The following is a 19,157-nucleotide window of genomic DNA, read 5'->3' on the forward strand; positions in this document are numbered from 1 at the left end:
AGTTTTCTCATTTATAAACTGAGGCTAATAACAATTCTCAACTCACAGGGTTGTAGTGAGGACTGAATGAGATGATGTGGCCTTTTCGTCCTTTCCATCATGTTGGCTCCACATGGGCAGGGGTTGTGTCTTCCTCGCTCCCCGTGGTGTCCCCTGCCTAGGGCACATGGTGGGGCATGAAGAGTGTTTGTGGAATGGCTGTTGCTCCATCCCTGGGTCACAGGCAGTGACTGCCTGGTGCTGTCAAGAGGGGCTGAGAGTCCAAGAATTGGAATGCTCAATCCATAAGCAGGTTTTGTGCCAGTTGGGAACACAAAACAGGGCAGAGGTGGCCAGGTGGCAGGCAGCAGCGAGGTTCCAGGAGGTCTCATTTCCTGTATGTTAGAGGAATAAATAGTAAAATGTGTCCTGGACCAAACCTTTGTTCCTTTTCTTGCCAGACTTGTTCATGGGAAAATCAGCTGCTTTTAGCAGAACATGGAAAAGAGGGAGAGTATATATTGCCAGAGGTTTAAGTTTCTCAGTTTCAAACCTAAACATGAAGACTTTTCAGTTGTGTGTTCTGTTTGAGATTTGCACAAACCTGGTCTCTCTCTCTCTCTTTGTCTCTCTCTCTTTCTTAAAATCTTATTTCCTTGGTTATTGTTGAAGTGGGACACAAATTATTAAAAAACAGAACAAACCACCCAACAACTAGAAACTTTATTTTCATAGCAGCACAGGCTTATATTTAGTTAGAATATATTCTTTTGAAATCGAATTTCCACTATTCCACAGTGGTAGGAGGAGAAGGAAAAAAAAGTGAAGATATCTGAAAAATTCCCCAGTGCTCTGAACTTCGGATAGAACAGAACAGGTTTTGAAATCCTGGCCTGTGTGTTTGCCTCCCAAGTCTTCTGCTCTACCTTCAATCATTCTTCTGACAAAAACAGAAGAGCGAGAGGCTGTGTTATCAGTTTTCTGATTGGCTCTGAACAAAGGAATGGTGCTCTCTCTCCACGCTGTCAGCTCATTGATGTCAATCAGAAAATTGATTCGAGGCATGTTTGGGATTCCGACTAGTTTGTGTGCATAACGATTCCAAGTCAATATTTTCAGAGGGATGAAACAGATAGAGGTTGTGGGGACTACTGGGGGCAGGAATTACCCACTGAGATCTTGGGAAGCCACCCACTGTGATCTGGGGAGGCCACACACTGTGATCTTGGAGTGGCCGCACACTGAGACCTTGGGGAGGACACCCACTGAGACATTGAGATATTTATATTTTCCCTGGAGCTCCAGCATCTATCTGTAAAGTGAGGTGCTATGGTTCTATTCCTACTAGTTTACCCTATGGAAACACATACACATGTGTAGGCATAAATACAAGGCTATCTTTAAACCACAGCAGTGTAACTGCAGTGAAATAGGAGACAATTTGGGTGTCTATTGAGAGGAGAATGGTTAAATACATCATGATACATTCCTACAATGGGAAACTACGAAGTATTAGAAATAAAGGAAGCTGAGATGATGTGGGTGATTCTACGAACATGATGTTGAGTGAAAGAAGCCAGATTCTTTTGTTAAAAATTCACTTGTTGAAGCCCTACCCCCCAATGTGATAGTATTTGGAGATGGGGTCTTTAGGACGTAATTAGGTTTAGATGAGGTTGTGAGGGTGGGGTCTCCAGGATGGGATTAGTCCCTTTCTAAGAGACCGAAGAGAGCTTGCTCTCTCTCTTTCTCCTCTCCACATGAGGGCATAGCAAGAAGGCAGCCGTCTACAAGCTAGGATGAGAGCCCTCACCAGAACCCAACCATGCTGGCACTCTGATCTTGGAATTCCAGCCATCCAAATGGTGAGAAAATACATTTCTGTCGTTTAAGCCACCAGTCTGTGGTCATGGAAGCCTGAGCTGACTAATACAAGTGCCTGCTGTTTGAGTCCAAATGTGTCCAGTTTGACAGGCAAAACTGAGCCATGGTGTTTCAGGCAGGGAAATGGTTCCCATTGGGTGGGGTGGGAGGGTCAGGAGGTGGAGAGTGAGTACCAGAAAGTGGCCTAAAGTGGCTTCAGAATCTGGTCATGTTCTGTTCCCAATCTGAGTTTTGGTCACATGGGTACATTTACTTTGTCAAAATGCATCCAGTTGTGTTCTTAAGATTTGTGCTTTTTAAATGATTTGTGTTATAATTCAGTAAAATGTACACAAAGAAAAATAATCTCATTCAAAAATTATCAGTAAAAACAAAAGACTTGTGAACAATATTTTAGTTATTTCTATATTATTCATATTTAGCCCAGTGCCTGAATTTAAACCAGATTGTGTGCTAAATGTAAAATTTGCTACAGCAATAACAATAAAATGAACAAGGTAAAACTGTGTATGCTGTTGACACAGAAAGATATCCATATTGTATTTTGTGTTTTTTTTAACAAAAAGGCTGAGCAATATTTACAGCATGATTTCATTTATGCTTTTTAAAAATTCTAAGTGTATGCACACTTATAAGCAGATTTACATGTAAATTGACATATGGACATTGGAGGTGGGGTGACCATTAGTTTTTAGCTTTTAATCTTTCCAATCTTTGATTTTTTAAGGATTAGGATATTTCTTTTATAAATATAAAAAATAATGGTGAAGGTAAATAAAAGAGGACAATGAAAGTGAGTTTGGAGCAGATGATGTCTGCGGCCCCTGCTCTTGCTCTGAGGTCTGTGATTAACATTGACCTTTTTCATGTCCAGCCAGATAGATGACCAGGTTTGAGTTGGATGACACTGAATCTCCATGTGATTCTTAATTTAGATCCAAAAAGGTGTCCATTCTTGTGGCTATCATTTGGGTTTTTGGTTGTGGATTCTCCTTCTCCAAGAGGATGTGGAGCTGGCTCTGGAAGCCAGGTAAATAGCAGAGCCTCAGGCCATTTAGGTAGCCGATCCCCAGGACAAAGAGGAGCCCAGTCTCCTCCCCACTCCCAGGGAGATGGCCTGAGGGAAAGGGGGAGTCAGTCACATGCTTATATTCACAAATAATAGCCCTGTGGAGAGTGGCCTGAAGTCACAGAGGAGAGAAGAGTTGTTTCTGGTCAGGGAAATCATGAAAAGCTTCCTAGAGGAGAGGGCATCTGAGATGGTCCTTAGAACATGGGTAGAAGTTTGCCAGGGAGAAAATGGTAGGAGGAGAATGTTTCAAACAGGGGAAACTGTATGCACAAAACTCGATATAGGTATATCGGGGAAAACATGTGAGGGCTAAGGCTGGAAAGGCTGTTTGGAGGCTGACTGAAGATTTGGACTTTATCCTAGGGTAATAAGGAGCCATAAAAGATTTGAAGCAAGATACCTAATCAGATCTAAGTAGGCAGGAAAAGCTTTCCACCCTTCCCCTTTCTTTCCTCTCTCTTATCCTCCCTTCTTGGGAGGGGGACTCTGAGCAGCAGGAATAGAAGACAGTCTGGGTAGACATGATAAGCATTGAGGTTATGCCATGGAAGGCAGCTGCTATTAGTGACACAAAGGTTTGCTTGCCTTGTGGATGTCTTATTGGGAAAAATCTGGAGCTGGTAAAGCTATGTCTGTTACTAGTCTATAAGGCTACTCCTGATAACAGAGCACCTGAGACCCTCAGACTGGGGGAGATTGTGGTACAGGTGCAGAGGGAGGGAGATCAGAGACATCCCGAGGAGGGCTCTGTGTGCTTGGATCAGGGACTCAACAGGGAAGGTGGGAGAGTTCTGTCGCAATTTGGACACTGTGTGTCATCCTGATCATGTGATCGTTTGATTTTCCTTCTAGGGATGGACGGTTGACTTCCACCGTTTCCTGGTCATCGCTGTGCATGCGGGACACGCTGTAGAACAGCTCCCACTGGCTGGCAATGCTAAGCAGGTGTGGAGGGGAGTCAGAGACCCCCGGATGGAGGGGTGAGTGAAAGCCTGCCCGAGGCAGTCGCCACGGAGATGGAGGGAGGAGAGATTGGCAGGAGGTGTGTGTATGTGGGAAGAGAAGAGACAGGAGTTGAGGATAATTAGGGGTTTCCTGTACGTGTGGCTGGGCATGATGGTGAAGAGGCAGAGGAGAGGAGGAGCTGGCATGGGGAAAAAGAGAATTAGGCTGGAGCCATGGGAACACATCCATCCTTGCTGAGGGCTATCTCTCCAGTTGACATTAGATGGGAGGCCTAACATCAGGGGATGGAGGAAAAAATCATTTCTGCCACTTTTGGCTTCATGGGAGACTCTGTAATGGGACTATGTCTGATGTTACTTATCGCTCTGGTACCCATCAAGGTCTCTGCAAGGAATCAAAGCTCTTTAATAACATGTGAAAAAAATACACAATTCCTCATTCTGCTCCTGCTCCCAATTTTCTATGTGGCCCCAGGAGTCACTTCACCTCTGGGGACCTCAGGGCAACATGCAAAGTGTATTTGTCATGGAAGAAATCCTGGGCTATGGTCTGCTACTCACTGCCATGTGAGCCTGGACAAGTCCCTTCCTTTCTCTTGGCCTCGGTTTCCCCATGTGCACAGTGAAGAAGTAGAACAAAAAGAATTCTGAGGTCCCAACAAGTGCTCACCATCAGCAATGATGGCTTCCCTCACTTGCCTCCCCCCTTGCTGAGATAGCAGAGAGATGCAATGGGCTGGATCCCGAAGCATTTATGACAGAAACACCTCTGCAAACACAAGGATGGAAAGTTAGTGTTGTCCCGTGGCCTGGGAAGGCTGGTGGTGCCTTGCAAAGCAAATTGAATTTGTGTTTGAAAATTTCAGTGACCAAATAGACTGGCCTTTTAAAATTCCAAATTGGTTTTGTAGATAAATGGATCAGATTAGTAAGAAGGAAGGGAGAAACGGAGGGACCCTGCAAAATGCGTGCAATTGCTGGCAGGCAGCCTTCTGCCTTATGAGATTAGCATCTCTGCCTTTTGTTGGAAATGAGCCACTCTGTTCTCCTTGCCTGCCAGGAGCCATGATTTAAAACCTCTTCCATTTTCTAGCCCAGTGAGGACAGCAGCCAGAACCATAGAAACTGGTTTTAGTTGGTTTAATCTGCAGCCCCCAGGCTGGGCATCTGCATTGACCCACTAAAGAGCTCCCTGGGAAATGTCTTTCAGAGTCAAGGCCACAGATGGAGCAGGAGCTGTCACTGGTCACTTTTCCAACCATGGGGATGGAGCTTACTATAGTCCCAGCTTCCAGGGAAGCATCCTGCATTAAGCCTTTGAGCCACTGGGTCGAACTGAACTCCTTCCTGCTGTTCCTGTAATGCAGCACTGAGACTGGATCCCTGGTTTTGAAGAAGTAAATGTCTAGAAACAGGGACAAACTGGTAATTAAAAATTACCAGTGGCCTTTTTTTTTTTCTGTCAGTTTCCCCACAGATGGAACAAAGCTTATCTTTGGAGAAAACTGTTTAGAAGTCCAGGACAATGGGAAGATAAAGTCCCTGCATACTAATTTATTTATTTATTTATTCATTTATTTATTTATTCATTCATTTATTCATTCATTCATTCATTTATTCATTCATCACATATCTATAGAGCATCTATTATTTTCCAGGCCCTGTTCACAGTGCTAAGTATACAGCAGGAACTAAACAGACACAAATATGCTTTTTGGGATTTTTATCTTGGTAGCCTACACCCAGATTATGACAGGTGTTGAACAAAACACATAGTAAGTTAGTTAATGTATTGGATAGAAGTAAGTGCCATGAAGAAAAACAAAAGCAGGAAAGAGGATCTGAGACGAGATTTGGTGGCGGTGGCAGGGTGTTCAATTTTAAATAGGGGCCAGGGACAGCATCCCTGGGAGAGTGACATTTGAGCAAAGGCCTGAAGGTGGTGAGGGAACAGTTTGTGTGGAGATCTGGAGGGGAATTCCAGATGGCCAGCACAGCCAGTGCAAAGGCCCTGAGGTGGGAATGTGCTTGGTGTGACCCAGGAACGATGAGGAGGCTGGTGGGGCTGGAGGAAAGGGTTGAAGACAAGCAGTCAGAGGCCATATTGGTAGGTAGGGTGCAGGGCATCGCTGGCAGAGCACGGCAAGGACTCGGCTTTTAGTCCAAGTGATTTTGCAGCCAGTAAGGGTGTTGAGCAGAGGAGGGCTGTCTCCTGACTTACAGGTGTAGAGGGATCAGTCTGAGTTCTGAATTGAGCATGGGCTTTGTCAGGGCGAGGGCAACAGCTAGGAGGCCCATGAGGAAGTGACTGCAGCAATCCAGGTAAGGGGGGTGGGGGCTCAGGCATGAGTGGGAGCAAGGAAGCAGACTGGGAGGGGACCCAGGCAGATATGACTTGCTGACATTGAATGGGGGTATGAGGAAGAGGGGGAGTGAAAGCAGGTGGAGACCAGGGGTTCAGTGCTGAACACACAGAGAGAGCTCGAGGTGTCTGTTTGACGACTGAGGGGAGATGTCCCAGCCAGATAGAGGAGTCAGGAGTTCAGAAGAGAGGTCCAGGCAGAGGCAGAAATTGGGAATCATCAGTGCATGGACGACCATCACACTGAAGGAGGTCACCAAGGGAGTGAGCACGGATGGACGGGCACACAATGAGTCCAGACACCCTGATATTTAGAGATCAGGGGAGAGGAGCCACCATCCTACCTTGCCTGCTCCTGGAACCTGCTCTGGGAATGAGGAGAAATGCAATTCCTGCCGTCTTCATGAACTGCAGGAGCCTTGGGGCCCTGGATGTGGTGAGATGTGGTGAAAGTTCCTGTTGCAGGCAGCGATTTTGGGAAGAAGATTTTGAGGAGGAGGAGGAACTTTGTGTGTGGGAAGTTAGCTGGGGGTGCTCTTGGGATCAAGTCCTGTGAGGAAGCAAAGGCAGCAGGATTTCACAGAGGGAGGAGTTGAGTCGCGCTGCAGTCAGGACGAAGGTCTCGCCCATTGTTGGAGGGTAGGGGCTCAGGAGCAGGGCAGCCCTTCAGAGCTGCCCTGAATGAAGGCCCCGGGTGAGTCAGGGAAGGGCTTGGCCGGGCACTAGAGATGAGGTTCTCATCCTGAGGGGACCTGGGAGGGCAGCCCAGCACTCACTAAGGCACCTAGGGGAAGGTGACCAGGCCATCATTAGACAGTGGGGGCAGGCCAGAGTCTCTTAAGAAAGTTGATGAGTTAGGTTCCTGGAGCATGAGGATTGGTAGAATCCTGGAGCTGCGATGTATCCAGGGTCAAGGTTAAGTTTTGTGTTGTGTTTAATCATTTCCCCACCGGTGTTTTGGGAGGCTTCCAAGAGGGGCCTCAGCTACATCAAGGGGATGAGGGAAGGGGCGCTGGGGCTTAGAGAGGTGATAGAGGGAAGCCCAAGGCAGCAGCAGACCAGAGTCACAGAAGGGAGTAGTGCTTTGGTGAGCACTCATTGGAAGCTTCCGGAAAGACTTAGGGATGGGGAGCACCAGCTAAAGTGTGGCTTTGCTGTTGTTGAGGAGACAAAGGTTCAGGCTTGGCTAGGAAAAGGAAAGTTGGAGGGTGACCTTCCTGAAGGCCTCTGGCCTGCCGGCATCGTAGTTTCTCAGCTTTCCGCCATTGCTTTCTGTTCAGCTGATTGGGTAGCCAGACTTACACGGGCCAAGCCACTAAGTAGCCAGGTCAGTGAAAACCATGCCACGCTCCTTCCCCCAGCTTCTTACAATGACACATAACAACGCACAGAATTGTTTGTCATCTACATCAGGGCCTTGGTGCCAACTTGCTCTCATTCCTGTTCTGCCACACCAGAGCTGTATGACCTTGGGTAAGTCACTCAACCTCTCTAAGCCCTTGTTTTCTCATCTATAAGGAGGACAGTATCTATCTTATGGAGCTGTTGTGAAGGTTTAAATGAGAAAGCATCTGTGAAAGCATCTCCCTTCCTTTGTGGTATTTGGGGGGCATCAAAAAGATCTCAGTCCCTGTATTCTGTCTGTGCAGTTAGAAGTCCACGACTTGGGCCTGGAGTGATGTGCCAGTTTCCCTAGCTCCCAGAGAGAGGAGGGTGCTTGGGCACGGTGTTTCAAGAACCTCCTACTTGGACAAGTTTGTTATTTGTGTCAAGTCCATTCTCCTCCACTCCATACTTGATTCCCACCATGGGCACCCCTGGTCTCCATCCACCCAGCCTGCAGATAAGCCAACAACAATGTTATCGTGGCTGCCAGGCCCTTTGGGGCAGAACTCCTTTGTTGGCAGTCTTGGCTCCTGTGGGGGTTCTAGGTGGCTCTGGGCTCGGTTGGGTTGAGAGGGCCTGAGGCAGGGCCTGGTTCCTGGTGGATGTGCAGGGAGCATTCACTGGATGAATGAGAGTGAGGGCTCTGTAGCTGGTGGGGTGAGACCTTTGTCCAGCAGGAGCTGAGCAATAGCTGGCTTCTCTGAGACAAAAGGAAATAACCAGACCAGGCACTGTTCAAGGTTATTCCCCCTGGGAGTACCTCTCCTCACCATGGTCCTTCAGGGATGTTCTTGAAAGGGGCTGCAGTGCTGCTGTGTCCACTTTAGGACTTTGAACTCAGTCTACCCTGACTCTGAAGCCATAGACTGTGATGTTCTACTATTGCTCACACCCCACTTTGTTTAATCACCAAGCTTCTGCTTTAATATTCTTCCGAAGGGCTCAGTCCAAAGGCAAGAAACTCTTCTCCCTAGAAAATTTCTTTGTTCAGCTGAAAATGACCTCCATTCCGGACCAGCTCTCCGCATGCCTGCGCATGGATAGGACAGGTGTCCTGAGATTCTATTCTGCTGCTGCCTTCCCACACGCCCCTTTAAATACTTGAAGACAGTTATTGAACCTTGCTTCTAGGCTTTTCCCTCACTATCATGTTCAGTTGCAGTCCGACCACATGGTTCCTTGATTCCCTTCTAAAGCTCTGCCCTACCCTAATTCTTCCTGCAGCCATGACATATCCCAAGACAGACACCCACCTGTGAGATTACATAGATTTTATATCCAGGAACAAACAAGGTTCTCAGACAGCAATCAATGGATAGAGTCAGCTCCTGGACAGCTGTGCTGATTCCACAAATGTTTCATGAGCACTTAGCACATGCAGGACACGAGGTGTGCAATGGTTCATATTCGTGGACCCCTGAGGGCCAGTTCAGGAGGAGCTCTCAGAGCCCACTGATTTCCATCAACAGCAGGGAGGAAGAATGACCATCAGATGTCAGGCACAGAGTGGGTGCCTCTCTTCCCTGACCGCAACCTCCTTTGATTCTATAATAGTAAGAGGCAGAGTCCAGTACTAGCCTCACACTGTCATGGGTCCTAGAGCTAATGCTGCTTGTTCCTACTGACACCACGGATGTTAGGTGTTGATGGGTACATTATTTACCCCAAGTCACTCAAGCACACTGTTGCAGACAGCACTTCCATACTGATGCCGAAGCAAGATTAGAAAGGTCTAGCTGTTGGTTTGTTCATCCTCCATGCGTTTTAAGAGCTTTTTATTAACTTGCTATTATGTGATCTAAGTAGTGTGCAGAAAAGGACTGTCATTCCTGCTGATCAGCACTCCCTGGTTACGAAGATGCAGCTCAGGGTTGTCTGCATTTTTGCAGCCTCGAGATTTTGGGTCCTTGTAATGCTTAATTCTCTTTAACATTTTGTTCAATTTGACATTTAAAAAATTTTCTGTGGGTTTTCCTTTTAAATGCTGAGGAAGGTTTTAGGTAAGCATATATTGCTGCTTAAAAAGTACTCAAGATGTAATAGTGGTATATTGTTTTAGTTAAGTTTCAAGTATTCTGTCATTAATCTATCATTTGTCATGTTTTGGCTCAAATACATACACATGCAAACACACGCATAAACAGATACTGCAATGGATGCTCACACACATGTTTAGGGTAAAATATACACACAGAGAAAGGCATACAAATTCATGATAATCCCATTTATCATGGGGACAATTCTATAAGGGCTTAAAATCATTGCTTCATGTATAAAGGCATCAAAAGACCACATTTCTTCCTCAGGATCATGGTCTTCCTTGTGTATACACAGTAATGAAACTTATATGACTCTCAAGTATCAGAAATCCAGTGCTCCTACCAGCCATAAAAATCTATTTGTGAGGACTGAGTCACCTAAGAAGTGTTTGTGAAATTGTGAATACTGCTGAAGATTGCACTTGCATGCTGTCGGCAATGGGCAGTCAGTGACGAGGGTGAAGGCAGTAGAGAGAATAAAGACATGCTCTTTATGGAGCAGCTGGGAGCCATCTCCGTGTGCAGTGTGGCCATCCCAGACAGGCCGAACTTTAGGACACTGACAAAATAGTCCTGATGCTTCCCCTGGTGAAGGCAATCCCAGGTTGTCATTGAGGAATACCATGGCACATCCCATGTGCATTGCTGGGATGGGGAAGTCAAGGCATAGGGCAGTTTCATCGCCCTGGCCAGAGAACCCCAGGTTCAGCTGCAGAGGAGTGATTGCCAAGGATGCAGTGGAGGGGGTGGGACCCATAGAGCCTCGGGGACCAGCTCCTTGGGGAGGTAACCTCCTTGTGGTTATGACCTTTTTTCTGCATGCCCCCTACAATACTTAGGAGTCTGCCTCCTACAGCTGGGAGATGTAGCTCAGTTGTCAGGCACTCTGACTAAAGACTAAGACTGATGAGGGTTTGAATCTATCATCCTGCTCAGAAAAATGGGCATGATACCAGTGCCCCTCTCAAAGGGGTGCAGTGAGGACATGAGTAACTAGAAGCATCCACAAGAGCTCGGTTAGTAGAAGGCTCTTGTGGAAGAGGAGCTCCCAGAACCCGGTGGATTGGGTGCAGACCAGCTGCTATGATGAACGGTATAGATGTTTCCCTTTGTTGTATTCAAACTGGGTAACAATGGGCCTGCTGTTCTGGGAGGGGCCTGAGGGTGGTCCATCAGAGCACATCGGTCCAAGCACACTAGAAGGGCAGACATCTCTTTGGCAGGACGTCTGGAACATGGACAGGGATCTGAATGAAGATGACAGTAAGTAGAGCCTCAAAGATGGCACGAAGACTGTGTGGAGATATTTTAGCCTGCACTTGAAGAGGACCTAATCTGACCTCTAATATGTTGGAAGTTGTGTATCCATAGTCTTTTCTAATAAGCTCTGTAGCTAGCACTGTGTGAACTCTTCCATCTGCCCTAAATGCGGTCCTGGGTCTGCATCTGGGTTGCCGAGAGCACCCCTTCCTTCCTTCCTCTCATGTGTAAAGCCTACCTGCAGCTTGCAATCTCTTCTTCCGTTATGAGCCTTTGGACAATGGAGAAGGAAGGTGAAAGACGAAGTTGAGAAATGTTCTCTCTATCACAGTGACACCGTGCAAACCTTATATTCTTTTTCCTTTTTCTTCTATTCTCTAGTTGACAGTATCTCCTGCTCCCAGCCAAATGTAAGTGAGATTTTCAGGATTCTTATTTCAATCACAATTGGATTCAGTTCTTAGATGATGTTAACTCTACAGAAAGGTCGGGAAAAGTCTTCCCTCGTGATCTTTCTCAAGCAAACAGCCGGCTCGTCCATTACCGCTTATGAAACATAGCAAGGTGACCCCATCCTGTCACTACCAGGACAGAAATACAATGGATTCTCAGGGCTATTTAAAAACATGAAGGAAATGGTGTTTCAGAAAGAAATGTGCTATGTTTTAAAAAGGGAAATTTTTGAATCCGAATTTGAAACAGGCAGTGCAGAGAGGTGGTGGTTGCGGGTGGCAGGGAGTGGGGAGGGGAAGAGCATGAGACTGAGAAGTGGGAGGCCAGGGTTCAAGTCCTGGCTCTGCTCTGAATTGGCTGTGTGACCTTGGGCAAATCACTTAACCTCTCTGAGCTGCAATATTCTCATCTATAAAACGAGATTGGTTTAGGAGGTCTCAATCTGAGGACCATGAGGGTGTGGGCGAAATGTTTCTTGAACATGCTTTGTGGGGGATATAGAGAGAGGTCTCTAGCTTTCATCTGAATCCAGAGAGACCCATGACACTAACACAACTTCATAGTCACCAGACTTGCCAGACTTGATGACACTGGAGCTTATTTGCAGGCATAACGCTCTTTCTTGTTTTTAATGTTGATATCTAAAAGCTTTAAGTTTTAGACCTGAAGTGGAATATGAAATTAACCTATACTAAACTTAGAGAGCTCAATTTAAATTTTGTTGGAATCTTTTTTCATATTGAAGTGAAAGACTGCCTGGAGATATTTTAGCATGTATTGGAGGAGGACTTAATCTGACCTCTAATATATTGGAAATTGTATATCCATACTCTTGTTCTAATAAGCTTCAAATAACATTCTAATGCAATCTTTTTCCTTCAGAACACTGCTTATTAGCAGTCTTTCCATTTATGAATATAGTTTCTCATAGTAGCAATGGACTAGGTCAGATCTGGACTCAAACTTATGCTCTGCCTCCTAGTTTCTGGGTGACTTTGCTCAAGTCACTTAACCTCTCTGAACTTCATTTCCCGTATTTTTTTTTAAGGGGATGGTGTCATCTTGTAGGATTGATCAAAGATTCATTGGCTACAAAGTGCCTAATACATCACCAGCCCAGAGTAGACATGGAGTCAATATTGACTCTACGAAATGATCAGGTCCCCAGAACTTTAAAGGTAAACTGCTATTAATGGGAAACATTATCTCCTGTGAAGTTCCTGTTTTGACCTCATGCCTTTTGGTGAGCAAGGTGAGAGAAAGGTGAAGTCCTTGGCCCCATTACAAGTCTAGGAACCCTGAGTCTTTCATAGGGTTGTCCTGAGTGCTGGTCTCAGATGTGATGGAACTCAGGTGAGCACTTGGGGTACACTGCAAGGTATGGGGGCACCCAGGGAAACTTTTAGAAAAAGTTAATGAAATCAGAAACTAGGTAGATTTTTTTTTTCCTCCCCAAGTGTCAGAAAGGGAGCCTGCAACAGGCCTTACATAATTTAAATGTGCCTATTTAGGGGAGAGATGATTGCCCATTTTATCCAATCGAGTTAACTTTCCAGGCACTAAAGTGTTGTCCCATCACTTTTCAGGTCTATAATATGAATGACTTCAGAGGGAAGAAGCCTTTCCCCAGTGATACATTTTGGGACCAAAGTGCATGGATAGGAATATTCTGGGATGTGGCACCCATGTGCAAGTCTCCTCAAGGAGGCCTTTGATCATCACCTTCAGGTGCTGGCTGCCTGTGACAGCATCCCTGACTAGGGCAGCATCTCCCACTTTGGCTGGAACACTTCCAGTGATGGGCTGGTCCTATTTCTATAGCTGAGACTGTCCAAAATTCCTTCTTACATTGAATCGCTATCTCTCTCGCTGGAGCTTCTACTCTTTGGTCTTGATTCCAGGCTGCAAGTCTACTCCGAATGTCTGTTCCCTGTTTAAAATAAGAGCCCTGTAAGTCTTTTGTTTTCTAGCCTTCTGTTTTCTTTTCTAGCCTAACCAGATCCTGTTTCTTCAACAATCCCAGAGGTAATCACTCTTTTTTTAAAGTGCAGTGTCCTAGCAGAGAGCAGAAGAGAAAAAAATCCCCTCCCTTATTCTATATACCATATCTTTTGTGATAGAACTTACTTCTTTGATTGCAGACTGAAACCTCTTCCAGAAATGGTGAGCAAAAGCCTCTTCAAGTAAGATGGGCTATAAATACAGCCTCTGGTAATTTTAGGAGGCAGCTTTTCTGGTCTAGGACTATAAGACATGGGTTGTACCGTTTAACTCCTGGGCATGAGTCCCTGTGGACAGGGGCAGGGTTGAGATCACGAATGAGAGCCCTGGTCTGAGGCCAAATTGCCATCACCACCCCTGACCCAGTGCTGAGCAGCTGAGACTCTCCCCTGGTACCCAGGCCAGCTCTGCTCCCAGAAGGCTTGTTCATAGAATGCCCCTGCCCTCCACGACTAGGGATGGAAAATCGATACTAGCTTTCAGGCTCTCAGTGTATCTCGGTGAGAAAGGGTGCTGGACTTCTTGGCAAGGGCCAAGCTGCCATTAGCTGTGGTGACTGATGGGGGATCTCGGTGTTTTTCACACATCCCCTGGATGGAGGCACAGCCACTGGAATGCAGCCTTCCCAGCCAGGTCAGCCCTGGCCTCTAGGGGCCCATCTGGTCTTTCCCGCAGGCTGCACACTTCTGGAGGGGGATAGTGGTTCTGGTAGCCCCTAATGGGAAGATACAGCATCTACTTTGGGGAGTGAGTAAGAAATAAAAAGCTTTAATGAAACTGTTACAGCTTAGACAGGATACCCAGGGCTCTCCTGGATCAGTTTCCAGAGTCTCCTGTCATCCATTGTCTCCTTTGCTCCTCTCAGTGATCCTACTCCCTGAGCCCTGTTTTTAGGGAAAGGAAATCAAGGCCCTAAAAAATTGAGTGATTTTTTCTCCCCAAAGACTGCGTAGTGGGTTAGGTACTTTTTGCTGTGCTCATTGCTGGGAAAATGAGGATTAATAAAACATTGATCTACCTTTGCGGTACTCCAAGTCTGGTGGGGGACACAGACCCCGACATGGACTTTTTACAAAGGATTCTTAAGAAGCCATTTGGCAAAACAACAGTGGAGAAGAGGAATGGAGTGCTAAGGGGCACAGGACAGGGAGCCGCACTCAGGCAGGCTTTGGAGACAGGGAGGTCTAAGCTAAGTCAGGCTGGAGGGGGTGCCCAGGGGTGCCACAGGCAGGACCAGCTCCAGCCAGGGCTGGGGAAATGGCACAGGGTTGTGAGGGTGAGTACAAATGTCTGTATCATGAAGCCACAGGGCACCTCTGGAAGCCCAGTCCCTGTGTGGCCCTGTCTTGTCATGACAACACTTTCTAAGAAGCATTAATTTCACATTTCAAATAATTGAAAAATATGGACAAATAACAATCTCAAATAATTTCAAACAAAAATTGCAATATTTGCTGCATTCTTGCTTGGCAACCCAGGGTGGCCTACATAACTTAAAGCAAATCTTCTCCCAACTCTTCACCCATTTCTCTTGATGTTGGTCTCATGGCATGGTGAACATTTGCTCCTCCAAATATTTTTTCGATGGCTCCCAAACCAACTACTCATGCTTCTCTCTCCAGCAGGTTTGCCTTTCTCCTTCCTTCTTTCTTTCTGCTCTCCTTGTCTCTTTCCTTCCTTTTTTCTCTCTGTTCTTTTTCCCTACCATTGCCCCCTTCCACAGTTAGCTGCCTTACCTTCTCTCACCCTGGTCTGCACACGTAGGATGCTTTTCCCTGGCATGTGGGCAGATGAGAATCCTTTCTTCCTCTCTTGTGGGTAAGAGCATCTAATGTAGGGACCTTACCTGCCAAATTCAGGAGCTTGGATTTAGCTGTGGGTAATAGGGAGTCACTGCAGGGGTTAGGAGAGAGGGTGATGTGATCAGGTTTTCTGGTCTTGCTAGGAAGTACTTGAACTAGTGTGACCAATTATTTGCTTGTTCTTTGTGGGAAAACAGGACTTCTTTCTTTTCTTTCTCTTATGATCACCTCTCTCTTTCTCAAGTTGTTTTTATTTGTGATAAAATATACCTGACATAAAATTTACCATCTTAGCCATTTGTAAGTGCACAGTTCAGTAGTATTGTTCATTCACATTGTTGTGCAGCCATGACCATCCTTCTCTGGAGCTCCTTTCACCTTGTAAATCTGAAATTCTGTCTCTATTAAATAATTCCTTATTCCGTTCTCCCCGCAGCCCCTGTCAACCATCACTCTACTTTGTGTGTCTGAGTTTGACCACTTGAATCTTTTTGGCACCATCTCAAGTATAATTCAAATCATGAGGCATTTGTGCATATCGACAATATGCCCATCGTGGTAGGTTTGTTGTTCCCCTAACACTTACATGTGCCTGTTGTACTCCCACTCTTTGTTTAAGTGTTGAATGCCATTCCTTTCTTATACAGGAGAGAGGGGCCCCTGTCCAAAAGGGGCCCTCACACCTGTCAGAGGAGACAATGTATGAGACGAACTCAAGTAAGATGGTGATGGGAAGCCCTTTGAGCACGCTTCAGTGCTTTTAAGATGATAAATGTGGAATTAGGGGCAAAGGACATTGATTTCCTTTCTCATCTGAAGTCAAGGGAATGACATTTTAAAAAGAGAAAGTTAAAGGGGTTACCCATTAATAATACCTTTCTCCGCAAGGAAAATTCCTTTCTATACAAAAGAAAAATATCTTGTGGCTGGTGAGCTGAAACACTACCTTGGCGACTGTCTTTGCAAAGTCTTCTCAACATTCACTTGATGCTGTTTGCATGGAACCATAGGGTGTTCAGCTAAGTAAAAAGGTCACTGGGCTTGGAGACAGGATCTGAGCTCTAAGTGCTATTTCTATCTCTGCCATGCGTGTGTGAGCAAGTTGCCCCAAACCACATCTTTGAGTCTCATTTCATTCTTCTCTGAAATAGGGAAAACTGGTTATCATGAAGCACAAATGAGATCATGCCTACAGTGTCCCTTTGGGAGCCACAGGACACAATGTGTGTGCTAGGGCGGGGTGGTCCAGCTGGATGACTGCCTGAAACTCAGCTGCAACACCATGGGAACAGCAATGTGGCTGGTGGCCCCTTCTGAGTGCCCCGTGCTGGGTGTCACACAATGCCCTGTGACGTCCACATTCCCTGCTGAGCCCGTCAAGATCTGTACAGGAAATGACACATCCTCCTTAGTTCAGTCTGGAGTCTTTTATTTTTGTACATAATGGAATGGCGAGATTAATTTAGCTCTGATGAACTGTAGCTGCCCTGAGAGGTCAGGGTGGCTCCTGGTTGAGGAATGGAGTCTGAGTTTCCCACCTCTCATTCTTACCCTCTTCCTGCCCCTTTTGTTTGGTTTCCAGCAGGACATTGCAGCCGTGTGGTATTTCCCTGTCTTCGCATCAAGAGGAGTATTGATGCCCCAGCAGACCCAAGACTTCCGGGTGGGTGGGGGGCCATCCCAGGGGACAGGGCTGTGACAGTCTTTCTATGCTTGATATTTTCACTGTTGTCTCCTGGCTTAAATGAGCACAAAGAAAGGGGAAGACCTACCCTTCTTAGGTTTGAGGCAGTGACTGGGTTTTGTTATAGGCCAGGCACGGGACTAAGGACTATGCACACAGTGTCTCATTGCTTGGGTATTAATATCAACTGCTCTGTTTTGCATAGGAGGGAGTTGAGTTCTACAGGGATGTGTGGCTTACATGGTGTCGCATCATGCAGAGAGCCTGGGCTCAAGGTGACATGTCAGAACCCACGTTTCTAACCATGCTGCCTCTGGGTTTCTTACTCCTGTCAAAATGTGACAGGACCATTGGCTCACGAAGATGTGTTTTCCTGCTTACGAAGGCACTCTACATCTATGAAACTTTTTTCTATTTACCTTCCTTGTAGGTTTTCTGCCAGGAGGAAAAGACCTTAGAGATACAGATAGTATTTCTTATTGTCAGAGGACAAGGACATTCCCAATTTGGGAGGTGGTAGAGAGGGGGTGTTCATTCGTCCTAAAGGCATCCCCTCCTTCCTCCACTGCTTGGGCCACATATTTCAGGGCTACAGTCCAGCCCTGACCTTGATCTTTAATTCTGATAATGGAGCTGACAGAAACTACAGTGGACATGCATGGGCCTTTGCCCCAGAAAGCCTCAGGTTTCAGCCTCTTCCTTTCTGATCCCCTCAAGCCCATTCCCAGGAGAATGTCTAAGCAGACACACAGGTGAGTGTCTGAGTCAGGGATGGGCTAAACACGACTCAGAGGGCCAAATCGGACCCACCACCTATTTTCACAAATAAAGTTTTCTTGGAACGAAGCCACACTCACTTATTCAATTGCGTATTGACTATGGCTGCTTCACACTACAACAGCCAACTCGAGTAACTGAGACAGAGATTGTATGGCCTGCAAAGTCTAAAATATTTACCACATGGCTCTTTACAGAAAATTGTTTCTAACCCTTGGGTCCCTGGTGGCTAATATAGCTTCAAATGCTACTAAACTAATTAGAAGCAAAGCAATATTGAGAACTAAGGTATTAATAGTAATTCCAGATGAATTATCACACTGGAGATTTCAATGCACATTGGCAGGCATCAGTTTGAAGCTTTGGGATGACGTCACTTTGCATCCCAGCCACATCTATCTCAGATCCCTCCCGTGTTTCCTGGCAGAACCATTTGCTTACAAAGGTGGGTTTTCCTGCTTAGAAAGGTACTCTCTACATCACAAACCTTCTTCTACCCACTTTCCTTTGTAGGTTTTCTGCAAGGAGAAAAAATCTTAGAGATGCAGATAATAGTTCTTATTCTCAGAGGACAGGGACATTCCTAATTTGGAAGGTGGCAAAGGGGAGTGTTCATTTGTCTTAACGACACTTCGCTCCCTACATCATTCTCAGCCATGTGTTTCAAGATTTCCTCCTTCCTCACCTGCTGACAGCTCCACTTCCAGATCAGCCTAGGTTGGTCTCATTTAGAACAAAACCTGCTATTGTCTGGTTTTTGTTTTTATTAAACTTGAAGGGACAGAGCATATTACTTTTACTTTTGTGAAGGGAGAGATCTACTACGGGCTTTAAATAGGTTCCTCCCACCAAAAAAAAAAAAAAAAAAGAGGCTCTAGGAGATGGGGCAGTTCAGCTGGAAGTCTGATCTGAGTTTGCTTCAGTGACTGAGAGAGACAGCGTCCCCTTCCACGACCATTTCACAGGCACCATTTGAAGTCAACTCCTGTGACTGACTTGGCCGCTAGACAAACAGAGCCAAGGGATTCTTGTCTCCCAGTGTGAGGGGTTGTAGGAACAGTTTTAAAGGGGTGGCCCAGTGGGCTGGAACTAGACCTCTTGTTCCAGAGGCCTCCAGGACCTCTGTCCTGCTCTAGCACCACAGTTGTGGGACCTAGGATTACTGGAGTAATCTCTCTGAGCCTCATGTGCCTCATGTCAAGTGGGGTCAGAAGTGCTGCCTTCCACACCCCCAGGTGGGAGTACGGGATGACGCAACAGGTGTGGGAAGGTGTTTAATGAACCATCCAGTGCTTCAGGGGCCAGTTCTTATATTATGCTTTCCTCATTGGCATCTCAGGGCAACCTGTATCTATGTCACACCTGACAGGCTAGGATGAGGTTTTGAAAACAGATATGTAGTGAATGATTTTTTCATAGTTTTGCCTCATGAAAAGTACAGATACTACTCCACCGACAGTGGGGTTATGTTCCAATACACCCATCATAAGTTG

The 19,157-nt window shown here is 46.1% G+C and overlaps 1 protein-coding gene across 3 annotated transcripts in view; it reads left to right on the forward strand.

Moving 5' to 3' along the window:
- Nucleotides 1-3,820: 3,820 nt before the first annotated feature.
- SSUH2 (ssu-2 homolog) overlaps nucleotides 3,821-19,157 on the forward strand; it is a 33,281-nt gene continuing 17,944 nt past the window's right edge. The window contains exon 1 of one of the 3 annotated variants that reach the window (XM_030801770.1): nucleotides 3,821-3,915. In XM_030801770.1, the coding sequence (XP_030657630.1) occupies nucleotides 3,870-3,915 (46 nt within the window). In that variant the 5' untranslated portion in view covers nucleotides 3,821-3,869. Of the gene's footprint in view, nucleotides 3,916-10,882; nucleotides 10,951-19,157 lie in introns of those variants that run through there. The other 2 variants (XM_030801772.1, XM_030801771.1) reach the window with 2 other exon arrangements.

This window comes from Nomascus leucogenys, chromosome 21 (genome assembly GCF_006542625.1).
Source record: "Nomascus leucogenys isolate Asia chromosome 21, Asia_NLE_v1, whole genome shotgun sequence".
NCBI classification, from domain to species: Eukaryota; Metazoa; Chordata; class Mammalia; order Primates; family Hylobatidae; genus Nomascus; species Nomascus leucogenys.